This window comes from Hippoglossus hippoglossus, chromosome 18 (assembly GCF_009819705.1).
Source record: "Hippoglossus hippoglossus isolate fHipHip1 chromosome 18, fHipHip1.pri, whole genome shotgun sequence".
Taxonomy (NCBI): domain Eukaryota; kingdom Metazoa; phylum Chordata; class Actinopteri; order Pleuronectiformes; family Pleuronectidae; genus Hippoglossus; species Hippoglossus hippoglossus.
Genome location: NC_047168.1, coordinates 12044294 through 12058628, shown reverse-complemented (window position 1 = coordinate 12058628; position 14335 = coordinate 12044294). Strand labels below are relative to the sequence as shown.

Genomic DNA, 14335 nt, shown 5'->3' with positions numbered 1-14335 from the left:
GCAAGATGATAAAGGATGGTAAACCGAGATTTTTAGTAAAAAGTTGAGACTGTTTAAAGCGTTGGGACGTGACTGAATACCAACCTGCTTTTCCTCCTGCATAATCAATAAATGATCAGAATAGAGCATCAATAGTTAATATGACGCCGGAGGAAGGAAGGACAAAAGACGCAGGAGGTAGAAGCTGAAATATGCAGATGCATTTTCCTCTAATGAGTCATTTGATGTTTGTGGTTCTCATTGCAGTGTTGAACCAGTTGGAGGAGCTGCTGAGCGACATGAAGGCCGACGTGACCCGCCTGCCGGCCACGCTGTCCAGGGTTCCCCCCATCGCCGCCCGCCTGCAAATGTCCGAGAGGAGCATCCTCAGCCGACTGGCGAGCAAGGGCACAGAGACGCACACGCCCCCGGTCAGCGACGCCACTGTCAGCCACGACACACACGCATGCACACAATTTAACAGCCGCGCTCACACGTTAAAACCTGCTCGAGCCTTCCTGCGTTCAGTGGAAAAATAATAAATGGAGGGCGGCCAATAAAAATACAGAGCCCATTATCTTGTCACCCACCCACCTGCGCTTTTTCACTCTACAGCAGCTTTGTCAGCACATTTTTCTGTCAGCTTGCATGGATCAAATCGTGCCTTTTTTTCCCCCTATTGTTCTGTTTTTTGATTTTTCTGTGTGTGTACGTTGTTCCTGGAAATAAAAGCTTCTTTCCCTTTTCACAGCCCATACCCCCAGGACCCTACGCCACCCCTCAGAACTATGGAGCCCCCTTCACCCCTGCACCCCCGAGTGCCCTCTACATGGGAGGCGCCAACTACAGTCAGATGCCACCAGGATCCTTCATATCAGGTCAGTGTCTGGAGCTGCGCTGACACAGACGTCCTCTAGTGCTATAAATAACGTCTCGGTCACACGTTGGAGACGTTGTTAGAAATCACAGACAGCACCCTGCTACTTGGTGGGTCATACATCCCGCCTCCTCCATGTTAGTGGGTGGGACATGGGTCAAACTATGAAGTCAAAGTACACATCAAATACATGGTTTCTGTCTTTCTAGTTAGTCCTTAACACACTGATGTTTGTTCAAATATATAGTTTATCTTATTTAGAAGCTATTTAAGGGTTCTGTTAAGAGACATTTGGGGAATATTAAACATCACATACACACGCCAATACTGAGTGTGAGAAAAGTGTTACACTAAGCAATAATAAGCCTCATAAATTATTATGGCAGTCATAATTAGAGCATTCGGGCTAATTTACAGAAGAAGAATAGCTGTTTGTTTGATCTGTTTGACACTTGGCAGGCCGGCTATTTGCGCCTGATTTATGCTGCTCTGCGGAGGTGTTGTTGCAGATCTCACTGAAGCTGCCTCTGGCGGAGGAACTGATTTATGGCTCGGCAAAGAGTTTAACCAGTTGATCGTTGCTGCACCACAGCACCAGTAGATTTAGTGCTCGACAAAGAAGTGTTGTGCTTCCTTTGTTTACCCGATGTGTTTCTTTTAGTTATGGGTAATAGAGGCTGATGATGATAAGATATGAACCATAAAAACTAATGTTTCCCAAGAGCATAAAACAAATGTGTGCAAGGAGTTGTTTTTATACATGAAGTTCCTGAGGAGGATTAATCAGTCTATAAAAACTGTTGTATAAGTTGTAAATCACATCACCGATGCTTCCGAATGAACTCTTTCATAACAGGGAACTGACCTACACGATATATCAGCCACGACATTACAACCAGTCACCAGTTTTAATGTTGTGGTGGATCTGTGTAAGTTTGTGAAATGACACTGCATCTCTCCAGCCCTGCGGCTGCTGTGACGCTCATGCTAACGGTCAAGTGCGGTTTTATATGATGGGTGAGTTGGCCCGACACCCCCAAATCACACGCACTCAGCCAACTTCAAGTTGAGTCATGAAAAAGTATAATTACTGGGGGAAAGTGATGGATTTTTTATTGTGAAATATTTGTCTTACAACAAAAGATGTGTCAAAAAGTGACAAATTAAAGGAAGTTAACTAGTAAACTTGGGTTTGTGAGCAGGGCTGTGCCTGAGCCACACCTCTAGTCCTCTTATAGTGTGTCAACCCATCACGCTCTCATTTGTCCTGAACATCAAATATATCAATTTCCACCAAAAACTTAGCAAATGACATATTATTGTGGTGTGGAAAACCCTGATTCAAGGCTAACTAACAAAGTCTATAACTTTCCTGTCATTTAACACTTCAATTCAATATTTACAGAATGAAAATAAGGTTCTACGGTTCCTTCATCAGGTTCTAGTGGTTATTGAGGAGGTTCTCAGGATCATTTAAAAGAGACATGCTCATGTTCAGGTTCAAGATTTTAATTTGTGTTTTTACATCATGTTCCTTAAACTGTCCATTGCTGCAGCTCCTCTTTTCAGCCTCTGTCTGAAACAGTTGGTTTTAGCTCCTGTCTCTTCAAGGCCCCCTCCTTATAAAGCCAAGTCTGCTGTGATTGGCCAGCTGGCCCGTGTGGGGCATTGTGATGTCACAATGATGAGGAAGTATCAACCTGACGAATGACAAGGTGTTTCAGGAAGTTCTGTTTGTTCTGTGGAGGTTCTGGTGGTCATTAAGGAGCTTATCAAGGTACTTCACAAGGTCCCATTGGTCCCAGGAGATTTCTAAAGGGTCTTTCAGGGATTTTAAGGGTCCTCAAGGTGGGTAAACGCCTCCAATAGAGTTCAATACACTTGGAAGAACTTATCGAACCCGAACCCTTGAACTCCTGTCTGACAAAGAGCAGTGAAGATGTTCGAGAGGAGAAGAGATTAAGCCTTGGAAATGTTATTTTACATTTCTCCAAGTCTTTGAGTTCACTCTAGGATAGAGAGCAGCGGTTGCATTTACCATCTCATAATGTAAGCGTGTGTAGTTTTACTGAAAACTACTGGGTCGTCCTTCCGCTCTTATGCTTCCTTTACCATCCACGGGCTTTACTGGCATCATAAACTTGTATGAGAAAACACAAGCAGCCCCAACTGACCAATTACAGTTCCTGTGGTGTGTCTGTAGCTGTACTGTTTGCAGCCGGCTGCACATGAGCTCCAGAGGCTCCACGACACCCTGACAGACGAGCACAAATTAGGCTCCAGAGGTCTGGGTTTATTACTTGGAAACTTTCACTGATGATGGGCAAAACCCGTCCAAAAATATTTCTCTGATTCAAAGATATCATCTGAGGAATTCCATCTTTATATGGTTATGTTGTTGTGGAAAAACATTCAGCGAAAGAAAACGAAAATCGCAGACTGTGGGAACTTTAGTGATCAAGCGCAGCGTCATTTTAACTATAACCTTTCAATGTAATCTTTAAATATGTGGAGTAAAGAACTCTTTGATTGCTTCTAAAGCAGCAGCATTTAAACACTTTGAATGGACACTTTATCTCCCCGAGCAGCTTAAGTTGTGAAACCTTCAAAATCCAGAAAGGAGTCAATATTGGAGAAAAACATCTGTAGCGGAGTTTCAGATGTGGCTGCCAGATAAACACCTGAAATAGACATTACCGAAATCAAACACAAACGTGCTGCTCTGCTATATTAAGGCATTTTCATCTCTCAACATGTCCGACCTCAAAACCTCAATGCTTTGCTCAGGAGTAATGACACATTGTGCAACAATAAAAGCACAGTCTCTGCTATCAGACCTGCCCGAGGAGTGTTTTCTTTCTTTTTCGAGCGTGTGCATTTACTCTTGTGAGGAGCTGTTGTGTTTTGGCGCTCATTACTTATTGAGTTTAAAAGGTTTAGAATTAAAACCATAAAACCCCCCCCAAAAAAAGCAAAAGAATTTCTTTTTTCGCTTTTTGGCCTCTTGTCCGATCCCCTCGCCTGCAGTCTGTCAGTGCGCTCAGGCAGTTTGTGAATTTATTTGCTCATAATTAGTTTGGTAACAACATATGCTCACCAGACGCATTCTCCGCTCGGCATGTGCATTCGTGTTCGGAGATGTTTAGATAGCTGAGATGTGGCAGAGATAACTGGTAAAACCTGATATGCCCCAATAGCTTTGCCCTTAAAAACCACAACAGCCAGCTCCCTCTGCGCCGTGCCTGCCTCTCACTCAGAGTATCTTGATTTATGTAATTGTAGACTGAGACATCTGTCAAAGCCATTGCGTTTTAGAGAGCCAGAGCCTATCTCTGAAAATGTCATTATGCTCAGCCTGTCTGAGTCGGGCCGTGCCAAGAAAACATTCGGACTTTGTACCAAGGTATTTTGAGAGGGACAGAAACCACAGAAGGAGTTTAGTTGTGTAAATGTTGTGTTGCGACTTGTGAAGCGGCGGAGGGCTAAGCCGAGCGCCGGCCGGTCAGAAATAGTCACGCGCGAGTTGTGTCGCTCCGTGGGTTTTTCTGCTCGCGGGGGCCTCGTGGCGAGCAGCTGAGGCTGAGCGCGGCCGAGCTGCCTCTGAACATCCTGAACCTCTGGCAGGGCACAGGCACGCAGCAAATGAGGCCGCATTTGTGGTCTTGATTGGGGTTCCGCTGCTTCCTGACCTCTTTTAGATTCAGCCAGAGAGGAGGGGGGAAGAAAGTGAGCAGAAGAAATGGACGGAGTTAAAACAACACAGTCCTCTGATTTTGTGACCTCGTAGCTTCCCTCCATTAATGACAACTCTCCTGAGAAAAGCTCCCTCACTTAAGTACACAAAACATGTCCAAAAATATGCATGTCTGCCCTGCATGGCATTTTAACTAGGCACCTACTTCTTTAGCTGCACTCTGTGAACCCTGCTACAAGTCACTATGATGCAGCAAATGCAATGTTCTGTGTTGTCTCACACGTGGCTGTATCTCTGCATTTGCTTAATATGTTGAATCACATTTTGGAAACCCTGTTTCAGCCGTCAGTGCCTCCTTGAGGAAGCTGCTCATCTCAGAGGAGTCCATTCTAGACAAAACATCTTTTATTGGTTTAGAAATTAGAGAGATGGAGTGGAGCCCTCATGTCTGCAAGCACCTGCCCTGCTGAAGTGTCCTTGAGCAGGACACCGAACTCCCGCCAGCGCCAGTAGCTCCCTGCCCTCTCTGACCTCTGACCTCTCTGCAGAGGCGGGAGGCAGACAAACAGAGAATTCCCTACGGGGACCAGTAAAGTGTCACATTATCCTGCTCCCCTGCTCCGAGTCTCCACTACAGTCTGCCGCTTGTCTGCCCCCACAGAAGCCGCCGCCGCTGCTGGGGCCACCGGGGGAGCTGCTGGGGGAGCCGCCGGAGGGCCAACTGCTGCCAGCGTTTGCCAGAAGACGAAAGAGCACGATGTGGTGCAGCGGCAGCGAGTGGTGGACCTCTGGAAGGACGGCAAGTCAGAAGGGGCCATCGGGCAGGAGCTGAGGATGCCCAAGTCCACGGTGCACAGCATCATCGTCAAGTACCGGCTCAGCAACACGGTGGAAAACCTGCCGCGCAACGGCCGACCAAAGAAACCCTGAGGTTAAACTGAGAGACTCGACATTGGGGGAGAAAGAAAGGAAGGACATTTGGATTTACGAATCCTGGAACGTAGCAAAAAAGAGACAGTGGAAGCGGAAAAGGGGAGATGAAAAACCTGAATGCACGAGGAGGACAAGGACAAGGCACCTTAACTCTGCTGGAATGTGAGGGATATAAAAGGGAGAAGCAAAAAGCTCGCTGGTTGGATTGAGTGAGTACGAAAGAAAGCAAAAAGGACAGGACATGAAAAGTGAAAAGAAGTACTGGCACTATGGTCCACAAAATAAAACAAGCAATCAACCACAGAGGGAGACGGAGGGGAGAGAGAGAGAGAGAGAGAGAGAGAGAGGGGGAGAGAGAGAGAGGTCCAAAATACCAAGGGAGAGGTGAAGAGCTGGCCCTGAGATCAAGCACTAATGATGCGTGGGAGGAAAATGAGTCAGAGAGAAAGAAAAAAGGAGAGATGACCTGTCTGGCACAAACAAATCCTCGAGCAAGTCGCTGCTGAAAAAAAAAAGGCCCCCAAAAAATCTGACTTTAGGAGGAAATATGTCTGGACTGAAGGAAGAATGGAAAAAAAAAAAACTGACGGTATGTTAATGCAATCACAGGTTTTCAAGAATTCAAATATGACGGTGGAATTGAAGAAAAGTGCAACAAAGGAAAGAGGATTTTTTTATTTATTTTTTATATTATTCTGCCTCAGACAGATTTGTCAAGACGACTTCTTTTTTTTCTGTTTCTCCCTCCGCGCCGAAAGAAAGAAAAAGATTTCCCCCTGGATCAATTCTTCATCCGCCGGCTGACTGAACAAGCCTGCCCCGCTCGCTCTGACCCCGTCCTCCCTCATTCTTCCACAGTCCTCCACTCCTCCGTCTCTTTCTCAGTCTCTCTCTCACACACACACAGACACACACACAACACACTCTAGACCTCACACACAACCTGAAAACCTGCAAAGAAGTTAATATGTCTGCCGAGTTTGTGCAGATGAGATCCAGACTTGAAATAGAAAAAAAGGGACGAGCTGGACTTATCTTGCAACAAAAAAAGAACAGAACAGAAAGAAAAAAAATAATTGTCTAAGTATAAAACTCTATTTCCCATGGACTCTGTTGCCCTCGCATTCCTCAGTCCAACCAAGCGTATCAGCAAGAAGCATAGAAGTTGAAAAACTGAGACGCTGCCTTCGACCAACAATCAGTAGCAAAGTTACTCGGACCCGATCTGACGGGCCTGGTATTGACATATGTACTGTATTTACAAAAAAAGTTTATTTACTATTGCACCTTTTTGTTTTCGGAGGGGGTCACTCAAAGGGGAATATCACTCAAGTGAAGTATTTACATTTCCTGTTTTAGAGCCTCAACACAGGAAAAAGGGAAGAAAAAAAAAAAAAAGACTATTTATGAGCAGCTCTTCCCTAAAGCCGAAGACTGTAATCTGTCACCGGGTGAAGAAGGGAGACTCACTTTGAAGCCTGAAGAGACGTTTTTGTTCTTCGAGCTTCTTTATTGTGACAGTGTGATGGATTCCACGCTGGAAAATGTCCCCTGATCCCAGGGAAAATAAAACACTCTGGACTCTGTCATCGTTTTTCCAGCTGAGTGTGTCTGTGTGTGCGTGTGTGTGTGTGGAAGTTGTGCGTGCATGTGTGAGTGTGTGCAGTAGAGCTGTACATCAGGGTGACATCTCGGAGTGGGGAAGCAGGACAAACTCTTTGGAAAGAGGAGACACGAACAATCAGTTACACAGTCCAGACTTTTCCGGGACTTGCTTACTGTATGAGTATTTTTAAGCTAAAATTGAGTGGTATTTCCCTTTCAGCTTGAAGAACATTGAGACTAGAAAAGTGTGGCACTGATGCGGCCTGCAATGAGAATACACTGTGTGTGTGTGTGTGTGTGTTTGTGTGTGTGTGCAGATTGAGGAATGCTGTGTGTGTGTGTGTGCAGATTCAGGAATGCTGTGTGTGTGTGTGTGTGTGTATGTGCGCAGGGTAGCACTTCCATTTTTATTAAAACCAGGGACCATTTAGAATTTTCCATATTTGTACCAATACGATACTTTTTTTTTTTACGATAGTTTTCTTTATATGAATTCCAAATACTGTTTTTGAGTTGCGTTACTTCGCGGAATATGAATGTTTTTATACAAACCTTTTTTTTCCCCCCGATTTCACAAAATTCTCAAATGCATCAGTGTTTAATTCTGCCTCAAAACAACGTAGGCAAAAGCTATTTCGGGCAAGAATTTTACTTTGAACACTCAGTAGAGCTCATGCATCCGCCAGTAAATTCAACCAAGCTGCACCAAATTACACACATTCACAGATATGAGTCGTGTGAATATGCTTGATTTAGTCACTGAGAAAGTGAAAAATATTTGGATCCGGTCATTAAAGTTGTACCGATCAGTATTTTTATGGTAACGATCAATAAAGTGACTGTTCTCGCTCATGCCGACTAACCCACAGAATTATGACTCAACAGTCCAGTTTACCTCGAATCGTTTCAGCATTTTTTAGCTCCTTGTTTTGGTTCTAAGACCCCAAACTTTAGTTTCAGTCTCGCTCCTCTCTTCCACCTTGTTAAAAGCTGCAGGCAGCTGTTTTCAGGAAGTATTCTACCTGTCTAACAAAGTAAGGGACTAGCCGGAGCATTTAGCAGGTGAAGCGCCAGATATTACTACCTCCAGGGGTCGGTGCAGACCACAAACAGAGCTAAGAGGAGAGAAAACTGACTGAACACACAAGTCAAAATACATTTTTGTGTTGTACTGTGATTGCTTAGTGTGTAAATGGGAAGTTGTTGTCCAACATATGAGCCAGTTCAGTTTTCTAAGCGAATAATATGTCAATTTACCACCTGCACGTGAACCAAAAATCAAGTAAACAGGTTCAAATCAGTAGAAAACAGGATAGTTTTAGATACTTGTTAATTTTAACAGATTTCTGTCTGTACTAGAAACGTGTGATACCCAGTGTTTAAAGACTACACAACACATGTATGCATGAAAGATGTTGTAGTTCCTGAGAGGGTTGACGGTTCGGAGACACGAGGTTGTCGCTGATGAAGAGTTTTGGCGCCGGCACACTCGCGTAAAAGCTTTTCAGAAAGCAAAAATGCTGCGTCTCCTGCCAAGATGGCAGCTCGCGCTTCTATCAGATAGAAGTCAGGACCCACAGGGGAGAGACTCGCATGTTGGCCAGGAATGATTTTTATTGTTTTTCTGGACTCTACATCCAGTGCAGAGTTTTCATTCTCGTCATGGAATAGAAACAGTTGGAGTTTTAAGGAATTCCTAGAGATGCTGTATGTCCATGTGCGGGTTGTGACTAAAAATAAATCATGCCAGTGAGAAGTATATGAAGAAAGAGGAGGAGAACAGAGGGGTGGGTTTCGCTCAGTGAGTTTGGAAGCAGAGTGAATCTGTTATCTGGTCTAATACAGAACAAGTGCTCCTTTGAATTCCTTCTCTTAACGGCTTCTTCACCTTATTTGCCTTTTTGGTTAGAGTCCGACTGATACTGGGGGGTTTACTGGGGGCGATACCAAAGCTGATATTCAAGGTTAAAAATAAGTTGCAGTGAACTGGGTACACATGTGACTGCTTCACAATAAAAAGCCATCCTCTGTTTCTCTAATTCAGTGCTTTTAATGTGAAGGAGCAGTAATACCAAATGCAAGGTTACAGTTTTGGTTATAGACACGAGAAAGTTTATAAAGATGAACGACATGACAGCTGCTCGAAAGTGAAGCCAAAGCATCTGGATTACCCTCTAGTGGCTGGCTGCAGTATTTGGTCGTAAACCCCATCTCATCCATGTTAGCAGATGGGACATGGACCAAATAAAGGTCCATAAAACACTGATGTAATTTAATAACGCGTCTCCGTCCCCTGATTGGCTTCAAATGCACAAGATGGCGGTGTTTGTATATTTTGGCTTCATTTCTGGATCATGGAAGGAAGTGGAGACGCGTTGTCCATCGTTGAATACAGTCTACGTTCAAGACAGTGGACAGCAGCGGAACTACACCACTATTAATACAAAATTCCAGTATATACACATCAAATGTTTATTTGTGGAATTTCAATAGATGAAAATATAAAAAATTAGAAGAGGTTTTTAAAAATATGTGATTAACAAATTGGCTCTGGTCTCTTTCATGAGGGTCCTTTAATTTATGACGTGTGCGTGACATGTGTACCTGTCAGCGCTCTCTGGTGGACAAACGATACAGTGGTGACACACGACTTCAGACTAAATGTGCTGCAGTTTCCTGTTGTTATACGGGCCTCACTCGTCTGTCAGCTTTTATTCCTCAGTTCCTTTTCTTTCCAGAGCCCTTAAACCCGTCTCTCACTTATTTTATCGTCTTCTCTCGTCCACGTCTCAATCTTCTGCATCTTTTTTTCCTTCTCTCGCTCTTTCACCGAGTCTTCACCTTGATTTTGTTTAGCCTCTTATCAGATTTTGTCAAACACACACACATACAAACTTACTGACTCCGTGTCCTCTCTCTCTCTCTCTCTCTCTCTCTCTCTCTCTCTCTCTCTCTCTCTCTCTCTCTCTCTCTCTCAGCATCTCCCCTCTGTTGGCCTCCACTGGCAAAATGCCACACGTTTTCCCATAAATGGTCCCCCTGCTGGGTCCAGACACACACACACACACACACACACACACACACACAGAGTGCTGCAGCAGCCCACCAGCCCAAACGTCCTGGGCTCAATCCGCTCCTTATCACTTCTTTCATCTGCACGGTGGTGTTATGACAGTTTATCTTTCCCTGTGGCGCGGGTGAGAGAAGTGCGCTGTTCTTCTATTCCTGGCTTTGTTTTGAAAGGAGCGCTAAACTCGCCGTTCCACTCCCCGAGCAGATTTATGATAGTGCACAAGATGTGGGGCGCACAGATCCCTGAGCTGGCCCGACGCTGCAGGAGAATCATTTCCATGCATGTGTGTGTCCGTGGTACCTGTGTGTATGTGTGAGTGTGTGTGTGTGTGTTTATTCTCATTGCCAGCCGCACCTCTGCCAGGTTAACAGTTATATGCATTCTGGGATTTAATCATCCTTGTAAACATAATACTGTAAATGTAAAACCATATATTGATGTACTGTTTGTTCATTAAAAAGATAATTGAAGTGTTTTCGAGCATCCTGGACTCGATTAGTGTAATAGTGTGGAAACGATGCATACATTTCTTAATAATGAACATATCAAAAAATAATCGGTCCTTGAATTATCATTTCAAAAACAATTGCAAATATGAATATTATTGACAAGCGCTTCATCACCTTGGAGATATTTTGAGTCTTTCTCTCACATATTTCCGACGAACAATATGTCTTTATTTTTGCGAACGAGGATTTCTTGTCAAATCTGCTCTGTGAGCTCCACCGCACAATGTCCCTGTTCTTAATTTCTGTAATGAAAAAAACATTTTGGAAGTGATTTTTCAGGCCCATCATTTTTAAGTCTTTTATGATTTTTATGTTCCACACAACTGAAAAAACTCAGAGTGTTTACGCCTTTAAAAAAAAAAGATTTGAATTGTTATTTGAGGTCCTGCTGTGATTGGGAGAATCCGCGCTCTAGCTACCATTCATTGAGAACACGTTTTTCCAAAAAGTTGTGTTTGTCACCGTGAATTTTCTCTTCTGACAAGTTCCACGTTGAACCTGCTGAACTGAACTCTCTTCTCCCCCCCCCCCCCCCAGTGCTGAACGGGCCTCCCATGTCTGTGAAGAAGGAGCGAGAAGTGGAGCTGCTAGTCAACCGGCGGGAGCAGCGCAGCGGAGAGGTCATCTGCATCGACGACTAGACTACACAAACACACACACACAAACACACACTCACACACACACACTCACTGAAACCCATCTGCTGCAAATGAATCTTCAATTTCTCTCCAAGAAAGTCGAGTCTCGGCGGTAAATGCTCTTCAGACGGCACCGTTGAACCACGCATCCAGTATTAAAACAAACCGACTGACTGAGGGTGAACTTACTGACCCGCTCGTGATTGTAGTCGCTTCATTTGACACGCTGACACACACTTCTACACACAAACGCACACACCAGAGTCTTCTAAAACTTCACCTCGCTCCAGGACTAACTAAAAAAAACCACACACAGTAATTAACGCACACGTGCACTTAGTGTTCATCCACACACACACACCTACAGTGCATACAGTCCATGTAGTCTCATAAGATTCTTATGACCTTCTTTGTCTGCCTCAAACCATTATACTCCTCATAACCGGCCTCCTCACGCTGGCCTCCTCTTCCTCCTCCTCTAGGGATGCCTCTATCCTCACCTCCACACACACACACACACACACTCACACACACACACACAATGCACCTCAATCCTAAACCCTTTAGATCTCTCAGTAGACCAAGTAACCTTCCTCCTGCTCCCCTGCTCCTTAAAAACTCTCGACAGGAAGCTGCATGTGAAACTAAAAACATTTCGACCACCACACTCCATCCCCTGAAGCATGCTCTAATCACAATAACGCTGTCTCGTGGAAAGGGGGGGGAGAAAAAAAGAAAAATCTGTATCAAGCTGTGCCTAAAGTCGTTTCAATACTGTTTCTAATTCTCAGAAAGAGGCTGAAACCCCTGATTTCTCAGCGCGAGCGTCTCCAGCGGTTTCTCTTTGGCCTTTTTTGTTGCCTGTTTTGCTTTTTTTCCCGATGGTACATGTTTAGATATAACACACGCAGCGAGGTATGATAATGATATCAATATAAAAACTATATTCAGGACTCGTTCGACCACATAAGCGCATTCGCCGCCATCCCATCCCGCTCCCCCGCTGGGTTCGAGTTCATGTTCTTTGAGGTATTTTTGGGGGGTTTGTTTCCAGAAAAAAAAAGTTCTCGCAACAACCGTTATTTTGCAGAAACCCCATGAATGTTTATAACCTTTCATAAACAAGTCAGTGTTATTAAATCCTATCGATCACCCTCCACACTCCTCCTGACTCCCCCCTCCTCCCCCCCCTCCATTTCTCCCCTCTCTCAATTTTTTATTTCTTTTCCAAGTTTCTATTTCTTTCTACAAAAAAACCCTGTGATATACTTTGCATATTTAAACAGCTCATTCGTGTTCTCTTGTGTTTTTACTCTCGCGAGTTATGAGTATTGGTTGTCGTCGATGTCGCTGTTGTTCTTGCTGTTGCTATTTGAGAAAGAGCTTCTACCAAAAGAGACATTTTTGTGTAACAAACAATGGAAAAACGATCCAGAGCGTGCGACACGCGATGCACCTCTCTGCCATGTTTGTCCTATAATTACAGGCGAATGGAAACGAAGAAGTTGAGCGAACTTCAGAAGTAGATGCGTATATTACAGGAGAGCTCATTTTTCTTGCTTACATTTTAGATTTGGGGCTTGCAAATGACATATACATATATAGAGAATAGGCCATATGTTACCCTAAATGCTTCTATGGGCAAAAAACGAAAGTGTATCTAACCCCAATATTAAAAAAGAAAATCATGGATATTATCTTGAAAATTAGAGGCTGGAAATCCATTTTATACACTGCATCATTAAAAAACGCCTTAATAAACACAGCTGAACAATTGTAAAATGGATTGAGAACCTGATGTCAACCTGTAAAATCCCAGTCAAAGTCTGCTTTAAGTTAGAAATGAAAACAATTAACTAGGAGTTAATTTATCCCATAAAACCCAGGACCTTTTATCCTGATCAGTCCAGGAGTTAGTCAGAGTCCATTTCCAATTCTTGTTGCTTACAAACATTTTTGCAACCCCCAAAAATCAAGCACTTAGTTCGTTTTATTTTCTTCCTCTTTTACTTTGTCCTCTTTCCAGGTTTTCGTGTTTATTTCTGGGTATTTTGTGCAACTGTGGATGTAGTGGTGCCGATCAGATGATGAGTGGCAATGCAAAACACGTCAATGATGATGGTTCTCTTTTTTTTTTCTTTCTTTATTTTTGTTTTTAATAAAACTGAACGAAACTATTAAAAAAGAAGTTGCCGTGTGGATTTATTCAAGATGAGACGTGTCAGCGATGTAACTTCAGCTTCACTTCTCTGAAATATCTCAACCTAGCTGACGGATAAACATGACGTTTTCAAATGTCAAAAAAACAGGACATTAGTTGGTTTGTGTGGTAAAAGCAGCAAAATAAGAGTCTTTATTTATCTTTATTTATCGAAAATATCACTCAGAAGTTTGCAGAGCATTGGCTAACGTTAGCCACTCTATGCTCAATACTGTACTAGTGCAACAAAAGACCAGAGTGCAGTGCATTGAGCAACAAGGGATTTTAATGCTAATGAATTTAAGAGCATTGTTTTATTTCTTTCTAAAGTTGTCATCTTACTTTGAAAAAATGTATCACAATTGTCATATTTTTACTCGTGCATATATTTCATAACATTAATTTATTATCTCTTTATTGTAATGTTTCATTGCCCTGACTTTTTATGACAATTGAACTAAAACCAAAAAATAAAGGAAATGCAGACTGAGGCATAAACAACTTTCAGGGCTTAACTTTACTACAGAAAGGATCAAATCAAAATGTTCTCTGTCCCATTTCCAGTGTATCTCAGGATATTTGAAAGGTTTAAACTCGTAATTTAAATGATTCCGATCCCTTGTCAAAATAAAAACCACCTGTAGATTTAAATGGGCTGTAAGATTTAATGTTTGTTAAGCTCAGTTTCATTCAAAGTGGCTTTGGGCCAAGAGGTTTTACTCTCAACCAGTGAAATTGATCATTTACCAAGACGAAGTTTTTCAGGTCGTGAGAAACCAGTGTGAACGTTTGCTCCTTTTTTTTTTACCTTTTTCTTGATAAATGAA

General features: G+C 43.2%; 1 protein-coding gene across 7 annotated transcripts in view; it reads left to right on the top strand.

Annotated features, from left to right (window-relative positions):
• chd3 (chromodomain helicase DNA binding protein 3) overlaps positions 1–13496 on the top strand; it is a 37761-nt gene extending 24265 nt beyond the window's left edge. For 6 of the 7 annotated variants that reach the window (XM_034615539.1, XM_034615540.1, XM_034615542.1 and 3 more), the window contains exons 38-40: positions 247–410; positions 731–857; positions 5212–7072. In XM_034615539.1, the coding sequence (XP_034471430.1) occupies positions 247–410; positions 731–857; positions 5212–5480 (560 nt within the window). In that variant the 3' untranslated portion in view covers positions 5481–7072. Of the gene's footprint in view, positions 1–246; positions 411–730; positions 858–5211; positions 7073–11207 lie in introns of those variants that run through there. The other variant, XM_034615545.1, reaches the window with a different exon arrangement.
• Positions 13497–14335: the final 839 nt, after the last annotated feature.